General features: G+C 39.9%; 1 protein-coding gene across 2 annotated transcripts in view; it reads right to left on the reverse strand.

Annotated features, from left to right (window-relative positions):
* Window positions 1–18762, reverse strand: part of NAF1 (nuclear assembly factor 1 ribonucleoprotein) — a 40508-nt gene extending 21746 nt beyond the window's left edge. For both annotated transcript variants that reach the window (XM_021101311.2, XM_003129014.7), the window contains exons 1-4: window positions 18409–18762; window positions 15812–15983; window positions 4080–4173; window positions 864–946 (exon numbers count right to left, since the gene is read on the reverse strand). In XM_021101311.2, coding sequence (XP_020956970.2) covers window positions 864–946; window positions 4080–4173; window positions 15812–15983; window positions 18409–18665 — 606 coding nt within the window. In that variant the 5' untranslated portion in view covers window positions 18666–18762. The remainder of the gene's footprint in view (window positions 1–863; window positions 947–4079; window positions 4174–15811; window positions 15984–18408) is intronic.
* Between the last annotated feature and the right edge of the window lie 3266 nt (window positions 18763–22028).

The following is a 22028-nucleotide window of genomic DNA, read 5'->3' on the forward strand; positions in this document are numbered from 1 at the left end:
CTTACTTAGGAAAAATCAAACCGCAAAAAGCTGTTTCTCCTAAGATAGTGGCTGGTTCCTTATCTATTTCCAATTCAATACATATTTCTTAGTACACATAATTTACAAAGAACTGTACTACATACAGTGGGGAATCCTGGGGTGAATAAAAGATTACCTGGTTGGTATTTATATTTGTCCTCTTGGAAGGCTTAATGTCCTCTCCTTACCACTCAGAACCATGTGTGTGCTGGTACAATGTGGGTCTGTCTTTCCCATTAAGGATGGACATGCACTGTGCAGGCTGTGCCATCAGTAAGATGCTAGAAGGGACTGCCCAACTTATAGCTGGTATTAAAGTACACATATTCATAACTCCCCAGGAAACGCTTACAGTGACACTTTACTGTTACCACTGAAACCTTTTTCCACTTGAAAAAGATTCCACTCTCAGCACTACCTGAGGAAGACAAAGTCTGAAAAGTTTTGAGATCCAACTAGGTAAAGGGACTCAAAAACCAAAAAGTGTATGAACTACTATGTAGTGAAAGTCCCTCACACTCAGCTGAGTACCTGGAGGGTAGAGAACTATGTCTTATTCAATACACAGTCCCACTGATGGCAAAAAGCACCTGACAAGCATCAGGAAAAATTCTACACATGGGTATCTGATGACTCAAGCAGCAAAGACTAATAAGCAGTATTAAATGAATTTATAGACAGGCATAAAGTACTGAAGAAAATCAGGAATGTACTTAAACTCAAGAGCTCTAGATTGCTCATATACTAAAATAAGTAATTTTTTAAAGACAGATAGTGAAAGTCAGAAGAACCAATAAACAAAGAAACAGGCTAATTAGTAGGATTTGAATTTTTAAACAAACCTTTCCTGCTGCCTGTCGGTCGCTTTTAAAAATTACAGTCTCCTCATTAACTGGAGGTATGTTAGTCATAGATTCAATTATTACTGAAAAATGAAACAGAAGATATTAATTAGCAGGTAATGTAGACTTTAAATGAGAATATAGGATTTAATTCCAACATAATTTAAAATGAAATTTAAGGTGGGATAATATACTTCAGTTAAGTACTCCTCTCGAATAAACAAAGTCTATATGTTATCAAGTAGCACAGGGAAATAAATTCTACATATTTATATTTAATACAAAAGCTACAACTCTAAGAAAAAAAATTAAAGTGCAAAATCTCACAGAAAAAAACTGTAATCACCCAATAAGGATTCAACAAATTCAAGCTATGTAGTACTTTTTATCAAGCAATTTTAACCCAGAAAAGAATAATCACATTTAGTCACATAACTTCTGTTTTAAAAAAATTAGTCTTTCTCACTAGAAATTCTTTTCTGCAAAGCACTGACTACTTACCGATGTACAAAAAGGTTAAAGACTTTACATAAGCATTTTTCTCTGAACAGACGAAGTAAGAACGATACAGCTCCCAGTAATTCTTACCATTTCTCTTCTCAAAAGGCAAAAGCATTACCCCACTGGTCTAGCATAACCTTCAATTCTTGTAAGTCCCACAAATGGTAAATAACCAATCTATCACAGCAAAGAAACACACACACAATAGAGTCTCAGGAAATTAAAACAACAAGAAAACTCTATCTCATTACACACACTTGGAAAATAAAATAATATTAGTTATTATTTTATTAGTTGAATTCACTCAAAAAATTTTCACGTATATCCCAATTAATTTTGAGAGAGTTAATGCTAAGTTCTGAACATGCACAAAAGTAACAGATCATGTAAGTGACAGATTCTAGTAACAGGTCAACAATTTTTGAGTTAGAGCTACTTCTGAAAAAAGGACGATGGTAAGAACTGATGATGACAGGGAGCACTAACAGAATCCATCCTCAGTCTCCTCTCTCTCCCAATCCCCTTCCCAAGGAGCCAAATGGACATGAAAATTTAAAATCACCTAATCCTAAACCCTCAATTTATACAAAGATTAGAAAACAGGACTCAAGAGATTAACATCATCACATGGCCAAATCCAGACAGCACCACCACCACAATTCAGTGAGCTACCTTCTGTTTTGTAATTTGGTCCAAATAACAGTGGACACTTTAAGTTCTTAAAACAGGGTGTGAAATAAAAATGCACAAGACAGCATTTCCTCAGTCTGACTCATTAACCTTTCTTCCCACTAGGTTGAGAACTTTGTTAGTTTATTAAGGTATCTTAAACACAACAGTATCCTTGGAAAGCATTATTCCATGTGTTTCATATAGTTTACATTTATTTCCCTTGGGAATAAACATTCTGACCTAATTTTTTTCTATATACCTCAAGTCCAATAAATGCTTGACGCATACTATGTAATCAAGGATTACCTGTCTGACATGCATATTATTAAACGTCAGAATTCAAAAACTAGTAAGTGTAATGACTCAAGAATCATGAAGTTTTAATAATTACGACTTTGTAATTATTTTTAATCAGAATTTTCATTAATAAATTATAAAATTATTTAAGAATCAGGTTTTTAAATATTGCTAGGGACACTTACAAAAAGGTCAAAAGATAGTTACTCTTCTAGCACTGACTCAATATGCAACTGATCACAAGAGCAAGGGACTTGAATTTTTCTACACCCATAAGTCATAAACTAAGGAAAGCGGTAGACAATTTAGTCTTTTTCCCAGTTCAAAAATTCTATGATTTTGCCAACTCTTGAGTCCTATTTTCGGATGCATCTTACTAGAGGGTTAATGGTAGCAACATTAATTTCAAGGTCTCTCATTTAACTTCCTCATATGTTGGGGCTAAAAGAAGTCTGTAATATTTTTTCTCATATATTCCAATGGGTTCTTATTTCATATTATTATCAACCTTAAACCACAGAACTTGCTAACTGATACGTTTATAAGATAAAAATCAAAGGCAGCAGCAGATTCACTCCTCTCTACCACCCACCCCCCAAAAAAACAACACCCTAATCCCTGAACCTGTAAATGTTTCTTTACATTAAGAAGAGACTTTAAGGCACTCCCTTCATGACGCAGTGGAAACTAATCCAACTAGGAACCATGAGGTTGTAGGGTTTGATCTCTGGCCTTGCTCAGTGGGTTAAGGATGTGGAGTTGCCATGGTATATGTCGCAGACACAGCTCAGATCCTGAATTGCTGTGGCTGTGGTGTAGGCTGGCAGCTGTAGCTCTGATTTGACCCCTAGCTTGGGAACCTCCGTATGCCGTATGCCGCAAAAAGCATAAAAGAAAAGTGAGAGAGACTTTAAAATGTAATTAAGGTTAAGGACCCTGAATGGATTAACTGGATTACAAGTCTAAAGAGTCTTTAAAAGCAGAAAACTTTACAGGCTATGCTCAGAGAGAAGCTCCATTACGGGCTTTGAGAATGAAGATGGCCAAGGAGGTGTGCACCTCTGAAAGATGCAAAGGCAGAAAATGAACTGGCCTCTAGTGCCTTCAGAAAGGGGTTCAGTCTGATGGACCCCTGACTTGAGCCAATGGGACCAGATCACACTTTAGTCCAGAGAACTGTAAAATAGTTTGTGTTGTTTTATACCAATAAATCTGTAGCAATTTAACAGCAACAGAAAACAAATACACCAAACCAAAGAAATTCTGGAGAAATATGTCAATAAAAGCACACTTTAATCTTTATAAAGACAACATATTTATGTGTTACTTGTACAAGTAAAAACTGAGTTTATCTGCTCAAACTTAATGACCATAAAATGATCTGTTATTACGTATTTGGAGAAAGTTTTCACTAGTCATAAAGTCTTTGATTTCATTATTAATATATGCTTGGATATACATGGTAATTTTTATTAATAAAAATATTCAAATGAGAGTTTGGGGTTTGTAGGTGTAAGCTACTGCATTTAGAATGGATAATGTACAACACAGGGAACTATACCCAGACTCTAGGGACAGAACATGATGGAAGACAATATAAGATAGGGAATGTATGTGTATACATATATATGTATGGATGGATGGCCAGATCACTTAGTTGTACAGCAGAAATTGGCACAATATTGTAAATCAACTATATTTTAATAAACAAAGACAAAAAGAAGTTATTAAAAAAATTTCACTTACCTAACTGTTCAATAACACTTGAAACCATTCCAAGAGGCTTTAATTCAATATCTTCAGGCAGAATAATAGTGAGTTCTTCAACAGAAGGAAGTTCCTAAAATATAAAAAGGCATTAATATTCCTCCAGCTTCAGCAACTTAGCTTTTTAAAAAAGGCCAGTTTCCATTTAGAGAGCTATACCCGTCTCTGAAGATGTAACATTAAGTACTAACACCACCTCTTTGATGTTGTCCTTTCTGGTGTCTGCATATTTCTTCCCACCTTCATGATCTCCCACCTAAGTAATTCAAAAGACTTAGTGACTATATCCTAATCCATGAGAACATGGAACTAAATACCACTCTAGATGTTTTCTTCCAATCATACTTGAACAAGAGACCTCTGTCCCCTAAGAAAGCTACTGTTAAGGAATCCAAGGTAAAGAAAAGAGACAATTCACTTAGTAACTCCCAAAAAATGTTCCATCTGAAGAGAAGTAATTTTATTGGTCACTGCACTATCTCCACAGGTGCCTTCATGTAGTTAATTAATATTACTGTTATTAAATAGCTGAACAGAGAAGCAAGTAACTTTGGGGCTGTGTGAAAAAGATGATTTTCCTGGCCCCTTAAGAAAAAAATACCAAATTCCTGGAAACACTATGTAAGCTTCAGTCTGGAAAAGTGTGAAGGTGTTGTCTGATTACCTTCCCTCTCCAGGTTAAACATCAAATTTCTTTGCATCTAAAGATTTCTCTTTTCTGACCCAGCTGCTAAATGTATCTCAGTTGCTATAGAAACTAGATATTAAAATAGAGATGAAGTTGAAGAAAAATCCAAGAATAAAACAGACCTCAGGCTTTAAATTAAATAAACAGAGCTTTTTCTTTTCACTTCTGCCAAAACATCACAATCGACCCTGTGAAGGAAGTTTTTCCTTCAGAAGGGCTTGAAAGTACTAAGATCCTATTAGTGGCATGTTAGGGTTAGTTTGGGAAAAAAAAAAGATAACTTTTGAAGAAATGCTTGACAAGACAGGAAAACCTAAATTATACCATGCATTGCAGGTGAGAGTATATTTAGTAATCATTTTCCTCTACTGGAGCTGAAACCAAGGTTTTTAACAAAGCACTTAACCAGAGTTAAAGCATAACTTTCTTCTGGGGATGCTGCTTTCTGATCCAGAACTAGTTATAAAGTGCCATGGTAAGGGGCTCAACAAACTCAGTGAAAAAGACTCACCCTGCATGGTCAAGTGTGGCCTGTGATGAAGGAAATGATTATATTTTCACATCAGAATTTTACTGAGTCTTTGAAGGAGAGGAAAACCCCTGTCCATTTTACCATATTAACTATAGAAGGAAAGCCTTTTCCAGGCAAGACCCTGGTCTGAAAGTGCTCCGTTCATCTCAGAATAGGGAAGCAAGTTGAGTTGTTAGAACAACTGGGAAATGTGACATGGAAAGGCCTGGTTTAAGAAGTTCTTAACTAAACAGAAACCCCACACCCTGTTAAATAAGACTGGAGAACTGCACGCTGGAGGACTGTAGACAGGAGGCTTTAATGGGATATAGTGGGCAATTGAAAGGCCGGTGTTATGGGGCTGGGCTCTGGGCCTGGCACCCCTAACTCAGCAGGGGGTGACGAAACCACACTATTCCTTGCCACCTGCCAATCCCTCTTCAGACAGCTCTTAACAAACTTTACATTTCTAACTCTAAAATGTTTTACTTAATAAAATATCCACATTGCAATGTAAGGTATCCTTCTACCTATATTTTGCACATGTTTCCATACCAAAACTAAGTCTCTAATTTCATTTAAACACTCTATGGTGTCCACTGTAGAGATGTACTATAATTTAGGATACCTGTCACCTGATAAAAATTAAAAAGGTACAGATGAATGTTTTATCATTAAATGAAATGATACAATGAACATTCTTTACCATATATCCTTTGTTTAACTCCTCTGAGAAATTCTCCTTAAGTGAAGCTGCTAGATACAGAGCATAATTTTTTTTTTTTTTTTTGCTATTTTAGGGCCACACCCCGTGGTATATGGAGGTTCCCAGGCTAAAGGTTGAATCTGAGCTGTAGCCCCCAGCCTATGCCACAGCCACAGCAATGCCAGATCCGATCCATGTCTGCAACCTACACCACAGCTCATGGCACGGCAGATCCTTAACCCACGAAGCGAGGCCAGGGATCAAACCTGCATCCTCATGGATGCTAGTCAGGTTCATTAACCACTGAGCCACGAAGGGAACTCCCAGAGTATAAACATTTTTAATTTTGACTGATACTGTTAAATCCCTTTTCAGAAAGGTTACATCAGTTTACACATCCAAGAATGATGTACGAAAGATTTTCCTACATCCTTTGCAGCACTGAGAAGCAAACTTCAACTCCCATCCGTCTGATAGGTCTAAAATAATATCTTGCTCTAGTTTGAATTTCTTCAAATAAATCAGGAAGACACATGTCCTTGCTATCTGAATGTGTCTGTGAACTGTATGCACACTTTATACACTTTTCTTCTGGAGGGTTTATCTTTTTACCAATTTACAAGAAAACTGTGGGTTTTTCAGAATACTTTCCCTTTATCAAATACATAGCAAACATATACTCCCTTACCTCCCACCATGTTTTTAGCATTTAAGTTGTTTAATGAACTCTGGCATTTGACTAGACCAAATACACTAATTTTTTCCTTTCTTTCAATTTTGAGACTTGTGTCATATTTACAAAGACCTTCCCTATACCAGGATAACTCAAACTTATCAGAGTTTATTTGAGCAAAAATCAATTCCAATCAAGAAGCACTGAACTGGAACTGGTTGGGGGTTCCCAGGATCACTCAGAAAATTCACTGATTTTATTGCTCCTCGTTTCATTTTTTAAATTTGGATATTTGTTCCATATGCAACTTTTAATTATATATAAACAAGGTACAGACTGGCTTTATCTGTATGCCAATTACTAGCCAGTTCTGCCTACATGCTGTAGAATAATCTTTTTCCTACTGATCTGAAAAACAAACTTTAACATATATCGGGCGTTTTACTAAAATTTCCACTTGGTTCCACTGATCTCTTTCAGTATTTGGTACTAAATGTTGCCTTTCATAATACATTTTAATTTAACATCTGGGAATAAGGGCTAGTGCCCCTAGCCCCTCCATCAGTACTTTCTCCCTACATGATTTTCTTACAAAATCAACTTTAAACCACTCAGTCCTACTAGTGTAGCTAGGGCTGTTTAAATCACATGGAATTATGACTGTCCTCTTACAGGTCCTACATAGTCCATACAGGCTTACTGAGGCCACTTTACACCTTTGTGTTCTTGTGAATGCCAAGGTATTTAACATGTTCTATTGCTACTATAAACAGATTCTGTTGTAGGGTATTATTTGAACACAAGAAAGCACCAGGCTGAAATTTACATTTAGTGATTTTCCTCTGTATTACCACATTTTCAAGAAAATAAGTGCTTCTCCTCCTTTTCAATATCAGTATGTTATGTATCACTCTTGGAATGACATTGGCTGGAAGACCAGAATATCAAGTGTGAAGCACTGGTGGCAACCATGGGTATGTCTGACTCTATGAGGACAATTTCACATGTTAAGCATAATGATGCATTCTGACTGGGTCTGTTTAATAAGGTGAATAAGAAAAGTATCCTTCTATTCATATCCGTGTCTTTTTTCAATCAGAAATTACTGCTGAACTTCAACAAATGCCTTCTCAATGTCTTCCAAGATTACTACAACATAACTGACTGTGAGTCTCCAGGGCCTGATGGAGTCCTGATGTCCTGCTGTGAGGACATCTAAGAGAAAGACAAGGAAAGGTAACAAAGCCAGAATATCCATGCACAGGGAGGCAGGGACGCACACCCACAAAGCATAGCTGACAGGCTCCCTTAACTCCTGTTACTACCCTGTTTCCAACTTATGGACGAATACAGTGAAAAGCTTTGCCAACCAATGGCGAAGATCTCTGATGTCATGTAGAACCAAACTTAGAAGAGACACCACACTTCTAATTTTCAGTGACTCCAGTACTTTATAACATGGCAATGTATGTACATTTCCTGCGATTCCTAAAAAAGGCAATGAAGGCATTAAATTGACTCTACCTATAGAAGTCGTAACAGACCCTACCTATAAAAGTCATATGCCTGAAGTCTCTACCTCCAATACTCTGTAGAACAGAAAGGGTATATATAAAAAACTAAATATTGTACATAATACTTAAGGAGATAAGTGAAATCAGCCTAGTACAATTCCAGGTTGAGATCAATAAGAAAAACCAGCCTCACATAGTTTCAGGTTAAAAAGCCTGTTTGGGAGTTTGCCTTTGAAAGTCCAGTTAGGTCAAGCAGTATATTTGCTGTGGAAAAGGCAGATATTTGAGGGACTGAATCAAGGGAGAAAAGACATACTTGTTCCTTTTAAATGAGCATGTTAAGACATACAGGGGGGGGGGGGGCATCTACCCTACTCCCTCAGCAACTCACCCAAAGGCGTGCTTTCCATGAATATTTTTGGCAGATTGAGGGCTGAACTTTGGAAATTGAAAGGGGAACTCCCTGGACTATAACATCAGACCATCAGTCTAAGATCTTGTCTTGATATGCAGATGTCACAAGTTACCTTCCCTTCCCTAGTGAGGATCTAAAGAACTACACCATCTCCAAGCTTAGTCACTCTTTATCAAATCATCCCACAGCTTTGCTTCCTCAATACATTCCTGTCTAAGGCACTGTTTACCTGCTTTTATTTCCCTGACTAGACAGGGAAATAGGACCTGGTCTGCCCTGCTCACTGCTATACTATCACTGGAGCATAGTAGGTGCTTAGTATAAACTTATTCTTTGGTCATCAGTCTAAACTAAACAAAAAGCTCAGAAAAGGTCACAGCATTTTTCAGTCAGAGCAGAAATGAAAAAATAATTCTTACAATTTAAGAGAATCCTCAAAGAATAAAAAAGCTCTCAACCCAACCCTCTCAAAAGCAAAATAGAAAACACAGGCTTTTGCTTCAGCGTCACTGCCCAGGACAGATGCACAGACACCTCGGGTGTGCAACAGCAAACATGACTCCAACTATTAGATTAACACCTGGCCCCTGACATCACTGCAGCTGCCCCGGGAAGATAAGGACTAAATCTGCTCAGTCTCAAAATCCCTTTCAAGGAAAAAAAAAAATCAATCATTCTGCTTTTCCATCATTGGAGAAAGTGTGAGTGTGTGTGTGTGTGTGTGTGTGTGTGTGTGACAGAAACAAGTAGCAGAACACAGACACGCCCCAATAATGAAAAAAAGGGCCAGAACACACCCTCAAGGATGCCACTGCCCTTCCAGTGCACACAGGATGTAAAGAGTCAGAGGTAAAAGCCACAATGATAACACTGAGGTAGGGGTGATGAAGGAGGTCCAGGCGCTTCCCTCCATATCAACACACCAATGTAAACAGGTTAGGAAGACTGAATATATGAGCCTGGTGAACCTACTACCCGCAGGCAAAGATGAATGAGAGAGTATCTGCCTATCAAGACACTAATTACATTTGGTTATTTCAATTTCATAAAAGTTAAGATTCACAATGCACTCTTTAGGAGCAGGAGCCACACTCAAGTGCTGAGAAGCTGCAGTTGAAGGACAGCACAGATACAGACCAAAGTTTTCTTCGCTTCAGGAAAGCCCACTGGGCAGCAGTGTTCACACTGTCACACCCAAACACTAGCTATGCACACAGGCCTAAGGGGACCAATACATTTTCAGCCATTAATACAGGTATAATTTTAAGACCACATTACAAGAGTATGTTACTATTAGGTCTCAAAGCCAATCTGCATACTCCACCTGGAAAACAAAGGTACATGATAAATCTCTACCATCATCATTGTTACTTGTTATTTTCCAAAACTATAAAGAAATTAAAAATCTGTTCTGGATGTATAGTACCTACAACTAGACATAAATAGCTACACTCTCGTTTAAATAAAATTAACATTATGTTTACTGACCCAAATCAAAGAGGAGCAAAAATATTTTTCTGGCCATATCATAGTTATTCAAAATGTCAATATGTAATAACAAAGAAAAGACAGGGAAAAGAAAAAAATATTTCATTCATATCAGCCAAAAGGGAAAATAAAAATCACAGCATTTGGCAAATGAAGAGATGAAATTCAACATACTAAAGAAATCCAATCATTTCTTTCTGACACTCTCTATAGTTCCAAGTCAAAAGCTTTATTAAACGGCAATGTAGGGTTTCTTACAATAATGTAAGAATGCCTGCAGCATATGATACAGTCATCCTTTACCAGGACAAAACATGCTACTTATTCAGAAAGCAAACAATTAAGAAGTTTGGGAGTTCCCGTCGTGGCGCAGTGGTTAATGAATCCAACTAGGAACCATGAGGTTGTGGGTTCAGTCCCTGCCCTTGCTCAGTGGGCTAATGATCTGGCGTTGCCGTGAGCTGTGGTGTAGATTGCAGACGCGGCTCGGATCTCGCGTTGCTGTGGCTCTGGTGTAGGCTGGCAGCTACAGCTCTGATTCGACCCCTAGCCTGGGAACCTCCATATGCCACGGGAGGAGCCCAAAGAAATAGCAAAAAGACAAAAAAAACAAACAAACAAAAAAAAAGAAGTTTGAATGATCCAATTCCAGCTCTGCTAAGCAGGTACCAGAGAAACTAAATACAGAGCTGCCTGGAATCCACCTGATGTGAATTCTGAATCTATAAGCACTGAGGAATCTGGCAAAAAAAGTTCTGAGTAACGCATACATGTGATTAACAACGTAATTTTTAAAATGTTCAATAAAATACAAACCCAAAAGACAGCGCATTAACACAGCAACTACACAGCGGATCCCCACAAAGCTAGACTGAGTCTGGAGAACAGAGGCTCAAAGCTATGGCACTGACGAAAGGCAGGTCTGAAGCACTCTTCAGAAGCAGCCAGGAAAGATCAACCACTGTGCTACAAGAATATGGTTACATCCTGATTCTTGAACAGAATCCTCAGCTCAACAAAATATTCAAAATGAGTCACATTCAACATTAAAAATTCAACTGCAAACACACCAGTCACAAAATGGTGTCTAAGGCTTGGCAGCACAAAAGTGGGAGGGGTTCATGGGTCAAAAGGGCCCTTGAAATGGACATTCACACCTTCCCTGGCCTTGACTGACAGCCCAATGGGGCTTATCACAGGGAAAGGAAAAAAAAATCAGAAATTTATGACCATCTGAGGCAACATCATCTAAAGAACCTTTGATTTGGGTTTTCATGGACAAATACAGGAAAAGGGCAGCACAGAGTAGGAAAGCCCCTTCACAATACCTGGTGGAGCTCAGCTATTGCAGGCAAGCACTAATCACCCTCATTAACTCCCCTATTACACATGACACTAAACTTAGATTCACACCAGACCATTAAATATTTTCACCTAAAAAATGAAAACGAGGAGTTCTTGCTGTGGTGCAACAGAGATGAGTGCTAGGGCACAGGTTTGATCCCCACCCAGCACAGTGGGTTAAGGATGCGGTGTTACCACAGTTGCCACAGCTGATCTGAATCAGATTCCTGGCCCAGGAACTCCTTATGCCACTGGGCAGCCAAAAAAAGAAAAAGAAAAAAAAAAACCCCACAAGAGTGAATAATACTTAAGTGTCTTTATATTTTCCTTTTAAAACAGAATACAATGTCATCATTCCATTTTTCTTTAAAATTACTGTCACCAAAAAAACAGTTCCTAAGAATACCTTTAAAAGCTAACTGGCATAAATATAAAATTAAAATAAAATCATAATCATCTCAATAAGAAAAAAACCTCCACTGATAGGTAAAACCCTAAGCAGTGTGTCTTTATGTTATCGAGGAGTCCATATTCCACCAAATCTAAGATACTGACTTTACGCTCCACAAAGATAGAAGCTCACCATCGCCATCAGTTTTCAGTCCCTACTTCACAAACGTGTTAACCACACTGCAGAATACAATTCTTCTGCAACAGACCTGGCTCTTTCCCTCCAAGTCCCTATTCTGCCCGCCTGCCCCTTTCCACCCTTCAATCTCCAGTCAGGCCCTGACAGCTCCTGACCACTGCAGCGTATGTCAACTCCTTATCCACTCCATCCTCCAGCTCCAATATCTGGTCCCACTCATTTGGCACTCAGTCCAACTCCCTGGGGTTACTCTGCCTTCAGAAGGTGTGAAGGCTCCCCCTCTAGCTGGATTCCTCATCACACATCTGTCTTTATGCCCTAAAGCAATCACCATTTCCTGATTAAAATCTACTGGCGACCAGGGGAATCTAGTCCATGGACTGTTTCTGTGTAAGACAGATCATATTCAAGTGCATGCAGAGGATACTCTGCTGAATAAACCATACAAGCCTTACTGAAATAACTGTATCATGAAGCATGAATTTCAGGGTTTAAAAAAAAATCTGAACACTGTTTCAAAAAAACACCAAGTATTAATGAAAACCTATCTCTTTTCAAGTATGTAAGCCATTTCTTAAGTATCAGGCATTTTGACAATAATGTTAATAACTGCCATCAGTATTCTAAAATATGATACAGTTAATTTCAAATACTAGAGCTAGAAAAAGCTGAAGTTGAACAAAGCCTACATTTAGGACAAAACTTATAAACCAAGTTAGGCCCTGAAAACACCACATGCAGTCAATGATTATCAAGTGCAGAACAAAGTACAACACAATTTCAAGAGGGTGGAAAGTCAAAAAGCTGTGAAAGAATCTACTGCAATTTCTGAGCACTTGAGGTGGTCCAGGTATTTCCACATCCTCATCTTAGGGTGTTTCATGACATAGGTCTGTGCTGCCCGGAAGAGAAAAAGTGTATTCAACCTAAAAATCACAAAGTTCAACCTAATACACTGCATGCATCTTATAATATAGGCAGTCTCTAAACAATAAACATAAATTTACCAAGAACTGCCCTACAAACATTACATTTTTTCTTGATCATGCTATATTACCTGTATAAATATACATCTCAATGACAATATTATCTATGTATTTTCCTCATAAGCATTGTAATCATAATTTTTAAATATTATGTAAAAACTTCAGGTTTTCAGGAAAGAAAACAATAGGCACTAATTTATATAATTCGTTTTTTGGTTTTTTTTTCTTTTTTCTTTTTTTATGGCAACACATGTAGCATATGAAGTTCCCAGGCCAGGAACTGAATCTGTGCCACAGCTGCAGCAACACTGGACCATCTTCAAAATTTACCTACTTTCACAATCCCTTTGTCACCTGGCTCTCTACATACTAGCCCTCGCATTTGCCCATGTGCTTTCTGACAAGCACACTTTTCTACACACTCTCTGGATGTCCAGGCAATCTGGGTACCATTTCACTAGCCTCAACTATTTGCTCAGGCCTATACACCAGGCCCCAGAAAACCACCGAATCTCTCCATGGCTTTCACACAGGAGTACCAGTGACCAAGCCTCCAGCCCATGGAGAAACACCTACCAAGCATCAAAGAATGAGGCGAGTCCTAAAGAAGCTGAGTCCCTGCAGCCACACCACCCATAGCAAGGGGCCAAGGCATTCTCTCCCCTGGGATTTCAGGGCTGAAGCCCTGAGGGAATCATCACATAAGAGTGAGATCCTAAATCAGAGATTTGGGGCAGACCAGGGACCTCATTCCTCACTCTAAAGACTAGGAACACCTAGTACATTTACTTCCTAACTATGGAAATACAAAGTAAATAGCTAGGGAAGAATCCACAATTTAAAAATAAAGACTATAGGAGTTCCCCTCGTGGTGCAGTGGAAACAAATCTGACTAGGAACTATGAGGTTGCAGGTTCGATCCCTGGCCTCACTCAGTGGGTTAAGGATCCAGCATTGCCATGAGCTGTTGTGTAGGTCACAGATGCGGCTCGGATCTCGTGTGGCTGTGGCTGTGGCACAGGCCAGCAGCTGTAGCTCCAATTAGACCCCTAGCCTGGAAACCTCCATATGCCGCAGGTGTGGCCCTAAAAAGCAATAGATAAATAAATAAATAACAAAATAATAAATAAATAAAGACTATGACTGCCTCTTCCATCCTCCCCAAAGATCCTACAGAACTGGCACAAAAACAGACCAGTCCACTATTCCAAGTTTTAAGAGCTCATATAGTTGCCCCACAAAGTGTCATTTTGTGCCAGAAGCCAAGCACATACTCGCGTTAACTCAACAGCACCTCCAGCAATTAACTGTGTCAGCTTCATATACTGTCTCTCTCCAGTGGGGACTAAGGGCAGGAGGGGATGGGTCTTGTTTACAGGAGCCTGCACTCTCTCTTAAAGTGAGTGACTGCGGAATGCCTGCTCACCCCCACCCACATCCTACAATCAATCAGGTGTCACTGAGAACCCAGGTCCTAGAGCATCCCTAAAGGAACCACAGACCCACCAATGTTGGGTCTGAATGCAGTCCTCAATAACATGGCTCCTGGCCACTTTTTGGACACAGACCCTTTCTAACTTTCTGATGAAAACATGGGTACTCTAGCCACAAAAATACCTAAATAAATTGACTAAGATTTTTCATTAAATTTGAAGGGATTCCTAAGGGAAAAATTCCTGATTTCGTAAGATAAATCCAAAAATGAAGCACATACCTATACAAAAGTGCCATGACCATTTATTTGTGATTCTTACTCCCTAAGAAATAACTTAAGTAGAAAGGTGATCAAGATATATAGGGCAAAGACCAAACAAATCTCCCAATACTTTCAGGAAACAGTCCTAAGTCAGGAGAGGCCTTTGGGAAAAAAGACCACTGAGAGAGATCAATGTCTACAATAGGAAAACAAATCACTGGTGAAGCTGCATATAAACTCAAGGGCTCTGAACATGTGAGGCATAAGTGAGACAGGAAATTTCTTATTAAGAGTAGAGAAAAAGAAACAATACTGATCAAACACAGTCTTGAAAAGGTGCCTGAATGCCTCTTAGCCAAGAGGCATTTATAAAACTTTTTTCAAATCTTGCTTTACTACTTCATCAATTTGAGTGTTATATATTTATAATTAGGGGTCACTAAATTTTTCAAAGTTTTTTCAAATTTACTTATGTGCGGCAATACAGCGGTATATTGTGAAATTCTGAGACTTTCCTCTTGGATCGTATGATTTCAACAGTACCATCAACCTTCTAGGAAGAGCTTACAGCTTAGGAGGAATAACCACACAGGAGTGAACTTTATAAACCAAATCCATCAAATGCTAATAACATTTTGCAATAAACAAGCTTTTTCCAACTGCAATAATGAAAATAATCCAAAAACTTCAATAGAAATCCTCAAAAGTACAACCAATCTAATTTCACTTTTTATTTCTCTAAATGTAATCAACTAAAAACAATAATTTCACTTGCTACTGAGAAAATTTTCTGACTTATAGAACAAAAAAGAGTTGTACATCTTTCCAATCTTTAGAGAAGACTGAAATGGAAAACAGCAAGTTAAACTGGACTCCCAGCACAACTATCAAATCTTAGCATTAGAAGCCACCTAAGAAATTACTCAGATCAATCCTCTCTTTGAGTTAAGAAACCCAAAGCATGGCAAAAGTACGACCAATAAAAGTAGAGAATGGTCTTCAAATATATGGAGCAGATACAAGCCAAGTGAGATCAATATTAGTGCCATAATATATTGTAGAACATGCAAATTAGGTTTAGTAACAAATCTAAGTACTTACACTAAGAAGTAACTCATCTTTTGTTTTAAGAGGAAAATTCTTATTTTCTTTCTCAACTTGTGAATCATCTTCTCCATCTGACAGCACTGGAGGAAGCGATACACCAGAGGAGGATGATGAGGATGATGAGGTGGAAGAGGAGGAGCTTGAACTATCGGAGGAATCTGTTTCACTGCCGAGAAGAAAAAGTTGTAAACAGTACAAAAGTACTATTATGATGGTATCAAATTAAGAATATTCAGCTAGGAAATATCTACTTTACCAGATGTTGACATTGCTGGTATAATTCAAAAGCTCACATTTCAAAAGTAACTACAAGGTATTTGGAAAGCAGTCTAATCCATAGATCCCATGTTCACATCCTTCCTATAACCCCAAACCTTCTTATCACTCTTGCCTCACATTTGATGACATATGCATCTAACCTAAATATAAGTAAGATGACAGAAGAGAATTCTGGGCATGGCAGCTCTCTTATTAGTCACCAAGGACCATATCACAATTAAGCCAAGAGGACTTCTCAGTCCTCAATCTGCAAAATCCTCCAAGTTACTAACCATGCGGAACACTCTCTCCTCTCCGCACACTCCTTGAGCCCTGGACTTCGACAGCAATTCTCCTCTTAGTTTACATTTTGGTTGCTGGTACTCCTTCAGCTACTCCTAGGTGTTGTTTGAGTCCCATCCTTACTTTTCCTTCTCTCTGTACTATTTTCATGAATAACCTCATCCACTCCAGTGAGTTCAATCATTACTGATGTTCAAATAATGCCTAAATCTTCAGCCTTGATATGGCTTAGCTCCACCCCAATCTCTGGTTGTTTACCACAACCACTGTATCAAAGACCTACAGGGATCTCACACTCACAACAAGTTCAAAGAAAAGAAGTGCTTTCTCTTTACTAAATCTACGTTTCTTTTTGAGCTTCTAATTTACTTCACTGTTTTGGCTTCAGTCCAGTCACCAGAGGTAGAAACCCTGGAAACACCTTAAGCTACTACTGCATTCTCAGAGTCAGTGATAACTGCTAAACATGACTCCTATTCCACTGGTAACATCTGAATACAGAGTGGGTATCAGGTGACATTAAGGAATTAGGGTTAACTTTACTATGACTGAAAACAGCATGATGATTATGTAAAAAGTATTTTACTAGTTAGAGATGCATAATAAAGAATTTGCAGATAAGCTGAGATTTGTTTTAAAGCTATCAGGTTAAAAAAAAGCTAAAAACGTTTGACAGAACAAAATTATCAAAATATTGCAAAGTGTCAAGTTTGGTGATGAGTGTATGTGCATTGCTTTCTATACTTTTACATTATACTATTACATTACTCTCTATACTTTTTAGGAGTCTGAAAACACCCATAATGAAAAGTTAAAGTAAGTTTTAAATTTATACCCCCATATCAGAATCGTCCCCTGAAGTCTAAACTCCTATAGCCTCTCTGCCACCTCAAATGTCCCATAAGAGAAGTCTCAAATTAGCTGTCCAAATTAAACATTTCTATTAGTCAACATGACGGTCCCAGACAGGTTCTTCCCAGCTCAGTAAACACACCACCATCCATCCATTTGGTGCTTTTCGTTTAGGCCACGACCACATCTATTGGCAAGCCTAACCAGGGGGTTTTTCAAAGTATTCAACCCAAATACGGTCACGTGGACTGATGCAGCATCTTTCCATCTGCCTCCATCCGCTTCTCTCTGCTTTCACTCTCGAACACAGTTCAATTCCTTCCATATCGGGCGAATTCTATTAGAATGTTAACCTGAGTAAAACTCTTAAAACAGTTTCTGCAGCACTGACAATTAAACATTAACACGGTGTTGGGCTCTCCGATTATTTTCTCAGTGCCGTGCTTGTTCCCTCGTGGTAATTTCACCAACTAGTGGACGTGCCTACTATTCAAATACAGGGCAGGGGTCTGTTTTGTTCGCTGGTGCGGCACCGCACAGGACATACTCAAACACTCGCAGACGACGTTCTGTGTGGTTTAGTAACGTCACGCTGACTCTCCTACCGCCGCAGAAGTTTCACACACAAGACTGGGGGGGGGGGGGTCCTACTAAAACCTATGCAGAACGACAAGTAATAGTAAAGTAACATCCTTTCCCTAGCCTCATGAACACCTGCCCACCACAGGGACTCTAAGAATGAGCAAAATTGTCAGGAGCCTTTTGGAAACGCACAAAGTTCCCTAACTGGTGCTCCATCCACGTGGTTCAAAGAGCTAGAGCGCGCGCCGAACAGAACAGAGACGGACCTGTCCCGCTCTGGCTCTAAGTCACTTAGCGAGGGACTGCCCTGGTCCCCCAGCCCCGGGCCTTCCAGGTGTCGAGCCATGTCCGACCCCCGCGCCTCAGGATCTCAGCCCTCTCATGGAAGGGACACGAGGCCCGGGAGAGAGGAAATAGCTCGGACTCCCGCCCCCATTCTGCCCCGCGTCTCCTTACTAAAGGGACACAACACCCTGGAACCACTCCGACCCCCGCCCAGGCCCAGGCTTCACGTCCTCTTAGGAAGAAACACAAACTCAAGAAACGGCTTTCAGACCCCTCTCCCTCCAGACCCTCGTCCCCATTCTCACGCCCACCTGTCCGTGTCCGAGTCCGAATCCGAGTCCGAGTCAGACGTCTCCGGGCAGCTTCCTCGGTGAGGCGGCTGCAGGCCTGCTGGCGGCAACCGCATAAGCTGCTGCTCCTCCGCGCGGTCCAGGGACCCCCCGTCCGGGTGCTGCGCAGAGAGCGCAGCGGGGCCCAGCGCCGGAACCGCCAGTCCTTCGCCCGCCTCCACGCCGACGCCCCCGAACTTCAGCGTCTGCAGCTGAGCGGCGGCTTCCACCACCTCCATGGCTCTCCCGGCGAGAAGAGAAGGAACTCCGCGGCCACGGCCGGGTTCCCGCGCGGCCCCTGGCGACGCGCCTCCACCGCGCACACAGCGCCGCTTCCGGGCAGCGCGTGACGTCATGCGGCGCGCGGACGTTCCAGGAGCGGAGCGAGAGTAGGCCTTGGGCTCCAGGATTGCGTGGTCCTAAGCCCGCCGGTTTGGCTGCGCTCAAACGGAGTTACAGCCATGGGTATACTGCTCGCACGGTGACAGTTCGTCTCAAAAACTCCTGCAGTGCTCCCTCTTTTTATCCAAGGCACTTTATGAGAAAGCACAAATAGTGGGGAACTGCCGCTGGTGGTTGCTGTCACAGTTGACTCTGCTTCACAGAAAGGGTGGGACGAAGATAAAAACACTAAGGATCTGAGAAGTCATGACTCTAGGTCATAAAGAAGGCAAGAAAAAGTTCTTAGGAGTGAAGAAGAGACCAGAATGACCTGGTTTAGCACTTCGATTTCATGCATCAACCCCTCGAATAAGTAGTAAATTGTAATCGTTGTGACTATGTATTAGCATTCATATGTGCCAAAGACTGTGCTAAAGATGTTATCGGTTATTCACCAAATTTGACTAGCCCTTGACTAGACCACGGTACTAGCCCTTCCTAGAAATTAAGGCAAGAATAATACACACTCTCTGGTTTTAAGGAGCTTACAGTTTAATGAAAAACGTCAAAGCACAAGAGATAACTAGAAAGATGTGTTTGAAATGTGGAATAGAAGATGCTATTTCAGCAGCGGTGGGAACTTAAGACTGGTGGGCTGGATCATGGGGATCTTCAAGGAGAAGCAGGAATTTAAATTCCAGATACTGTTCGCTAATGCAGTGATTAGGGAGAGCTCACTGTTACCAGCTAAACAGACCTATGTTCAAATCTCAGCTCTACCGTTTCCTTGTTGGTGTAACTGCGACTTTGGCCAGATACCCTGACATACTTAAATTTCATTTTCCTTATCTATAAAATGGATATAAAAACACTATCTCATTTAGTTCATGTGAACATGAATTAAGGTTTTATACAAGAGAATGGCATGTGCCAAAGCACATAGTAAGTGTACAAAATTACTTGATAAATCAAAAAATGCATGGAGGTAAATAAAATGATACTTCAGTGACAGTAATCTTGCAGAGATATACAGTATTAATTTAAGAGAAGAATTTTGAGTCAGAATGACTCAAGCAAAGCAAAAACATCTTGTATTTTTCTACGAATTGAGTGATCAAAGTCTTAACTGAGGCTAGAGTCCAGGAACGGATTAAAAGAACTCCCCAGCATCAGAAGAGGAATCAAAGTACTCTAAAATATCTAACTGAAGAAACTTGGAAAGAAATTGGTATTACCAATAAATATAGAGACGTTGGAAGAAGATAATGAGTTTGTGATACTGTTTGAGGAAAAAAAAAAAAAAAAAAAAAAAAAAAAAAAAACCTCAACAGTTAATTAAAAGCCAGTGGTCCTTTGAAAATATGAAAATGCTATCACATAGAAAGGCTAAGACCAGAAACCTAGGTTTTGGAACAATTCAAATACCAATTCATTCATTCAGTAATTTACTTATCACTGTGTCTATGCACTGCATCATGAACTGGGCATATAGGAAGCAGAGTAAACAACAGTCCCTGCCTTTTAAATAGCTAACAGTTTAGTAGAAAAGACAAGTCAGAAACAAGTGATTCATATTTTAGTTGAGAAGTATATTAATAGTATAAGCATTAACTACAGAAGTGGGAGGGTGGGTAGCAGGAGAGAGAAAGTGATGGGAGAGTAAAGGAAGTCTTTACAATGACTATGACATTTGAGCTGGGCTTTTACAGAGAACTATGAATCTAGGAATCCAAGAAAGTAAAAGAACTTCATAAGGGATGTTGACCTGAAATAAATAGACTGACTGGTATTTCTCCAGCAAAGATGGGTTTATTCAGGATCAGCAGAGAATTGCAATTCTGGGCCTATGATCAAGGCAAGCCACAGACAAGTCCCAGCATGGCAAGGGAAGGAAAGCTCTTTTTATAGAGGGGAGAAGGAAGTTAGGAGAGATGTAATAAACAGAGTCCATGGCTTTCCATGGTGAGTCCTTGCCAGGAAAGAAGCATCTTTCTTCTTCCTCTTGGGCTCTGCTATTATCACAGGGTGTGAGAGCTCTTCTTTCTGGTCGCCTAACTCTATTTAATTGATGTTTCTGGTTATTAATTTTTTTACATTTTCCCTTCTTTATCAAGATCTTTCTCTGAAAGCATCATTGATCAAGAGTTAGTTTTTCTCGTTTCGGTGGCTTTTTGTACTTCAGTGTCAGGAATGACTATTCTTGGGGGTGTAATCTTACATTACAGAAAAAATGCACAGTTTGGAAACCTAGTAAGGTCACATTGGAGTAACAGAGGGGTGGGAGGGAGAACCCACAGGCACCTTTTATCTAAAGTCCATATGTTACCAAAATCCTAAACATTGGGGATTATCTGAAGCATTATGTCATCATCAAAGGTTTGACAATAAACTTCCAACTGATCTGGTCTGCATATCTTGGGAAAGCTGTCTCATCAGAGTTGTCTGCTTCCATTGCAGGAAATCTTTATTGTCAAGTCATGAGATGATGGGCAGCTCCAGTCAAAGTTTGGTGTTTTCCTTAGGTGTGTCATGTCACATAACTCCAAGAGTCTGTTCCCTGGAGTTTGGCAGCACAAGTGTTGGTTAGCAGGACCTGATAGGACTTTTCCAGAGACATTGAAGAGAATCCTTCTGCAAGTGTTCTTTTTTTTTTTTTTTTTTTGCCATTTTCTTGGGCCACTCCCACGGCATATGGAGGTTCCCAAGCTAGGGGTCTAATCAGAGCTGTAGCCAACAGCCTACACCACAGTCATAGCAACGCAAGATCTGAGCCATGTCTGCAACCTACACCACAGCTCATGGCAACGCCGGATCCTTAACCCACTGAGCAAGGCCAGAAATCGAACCCGCAACCTCATGGTTCCTAGTCAGATTCGCTAACCACTGCGCCACGACGGGAACTCCTGCAAGTGTTATTTCTAATGGACAAAATTCCAAATTGCAAAGTGTAATGCTTAAGGTCTTTGTCTCCAAGGGCACACTGTGGAAAGATTCCTCTACCAAAACATGTTTTTGTTTTTGTTTTTTATAGAAGCAATTAGGCCTTTGTAATATTGGAATATCTCTCCATTTATCAATTGAGTCAAAGGAGGCAGGAGTTAAGGGTATTGAGCATCTCGTGACTCTCAAAGACTGAGAGAGTTTATGAGCTACTAAAAGGGTGAATCCAATCTTAGGGGCACCAACGGCAATGCCTTTGGCCAAGGTATTTGGAGGGTCTT

The sequence above is a fragment of the Sus scrofa genome, chromosome 8, assembly GCF_054392235.1.
Source record: "Sus scrofa isolate SSC_HxYL_T2T_F1_AM1 chromosome 8, Sscrofa_HxYL_maternal_Yorkshire_Landrace_v2.0, whole genome shotgun sequence".
Taxonomy (NCBI): Eukaryota; Metazoa; Chordata; class Mammalia; order Artiodactyla; family Suidae; genus Sus; species Sus scrofa.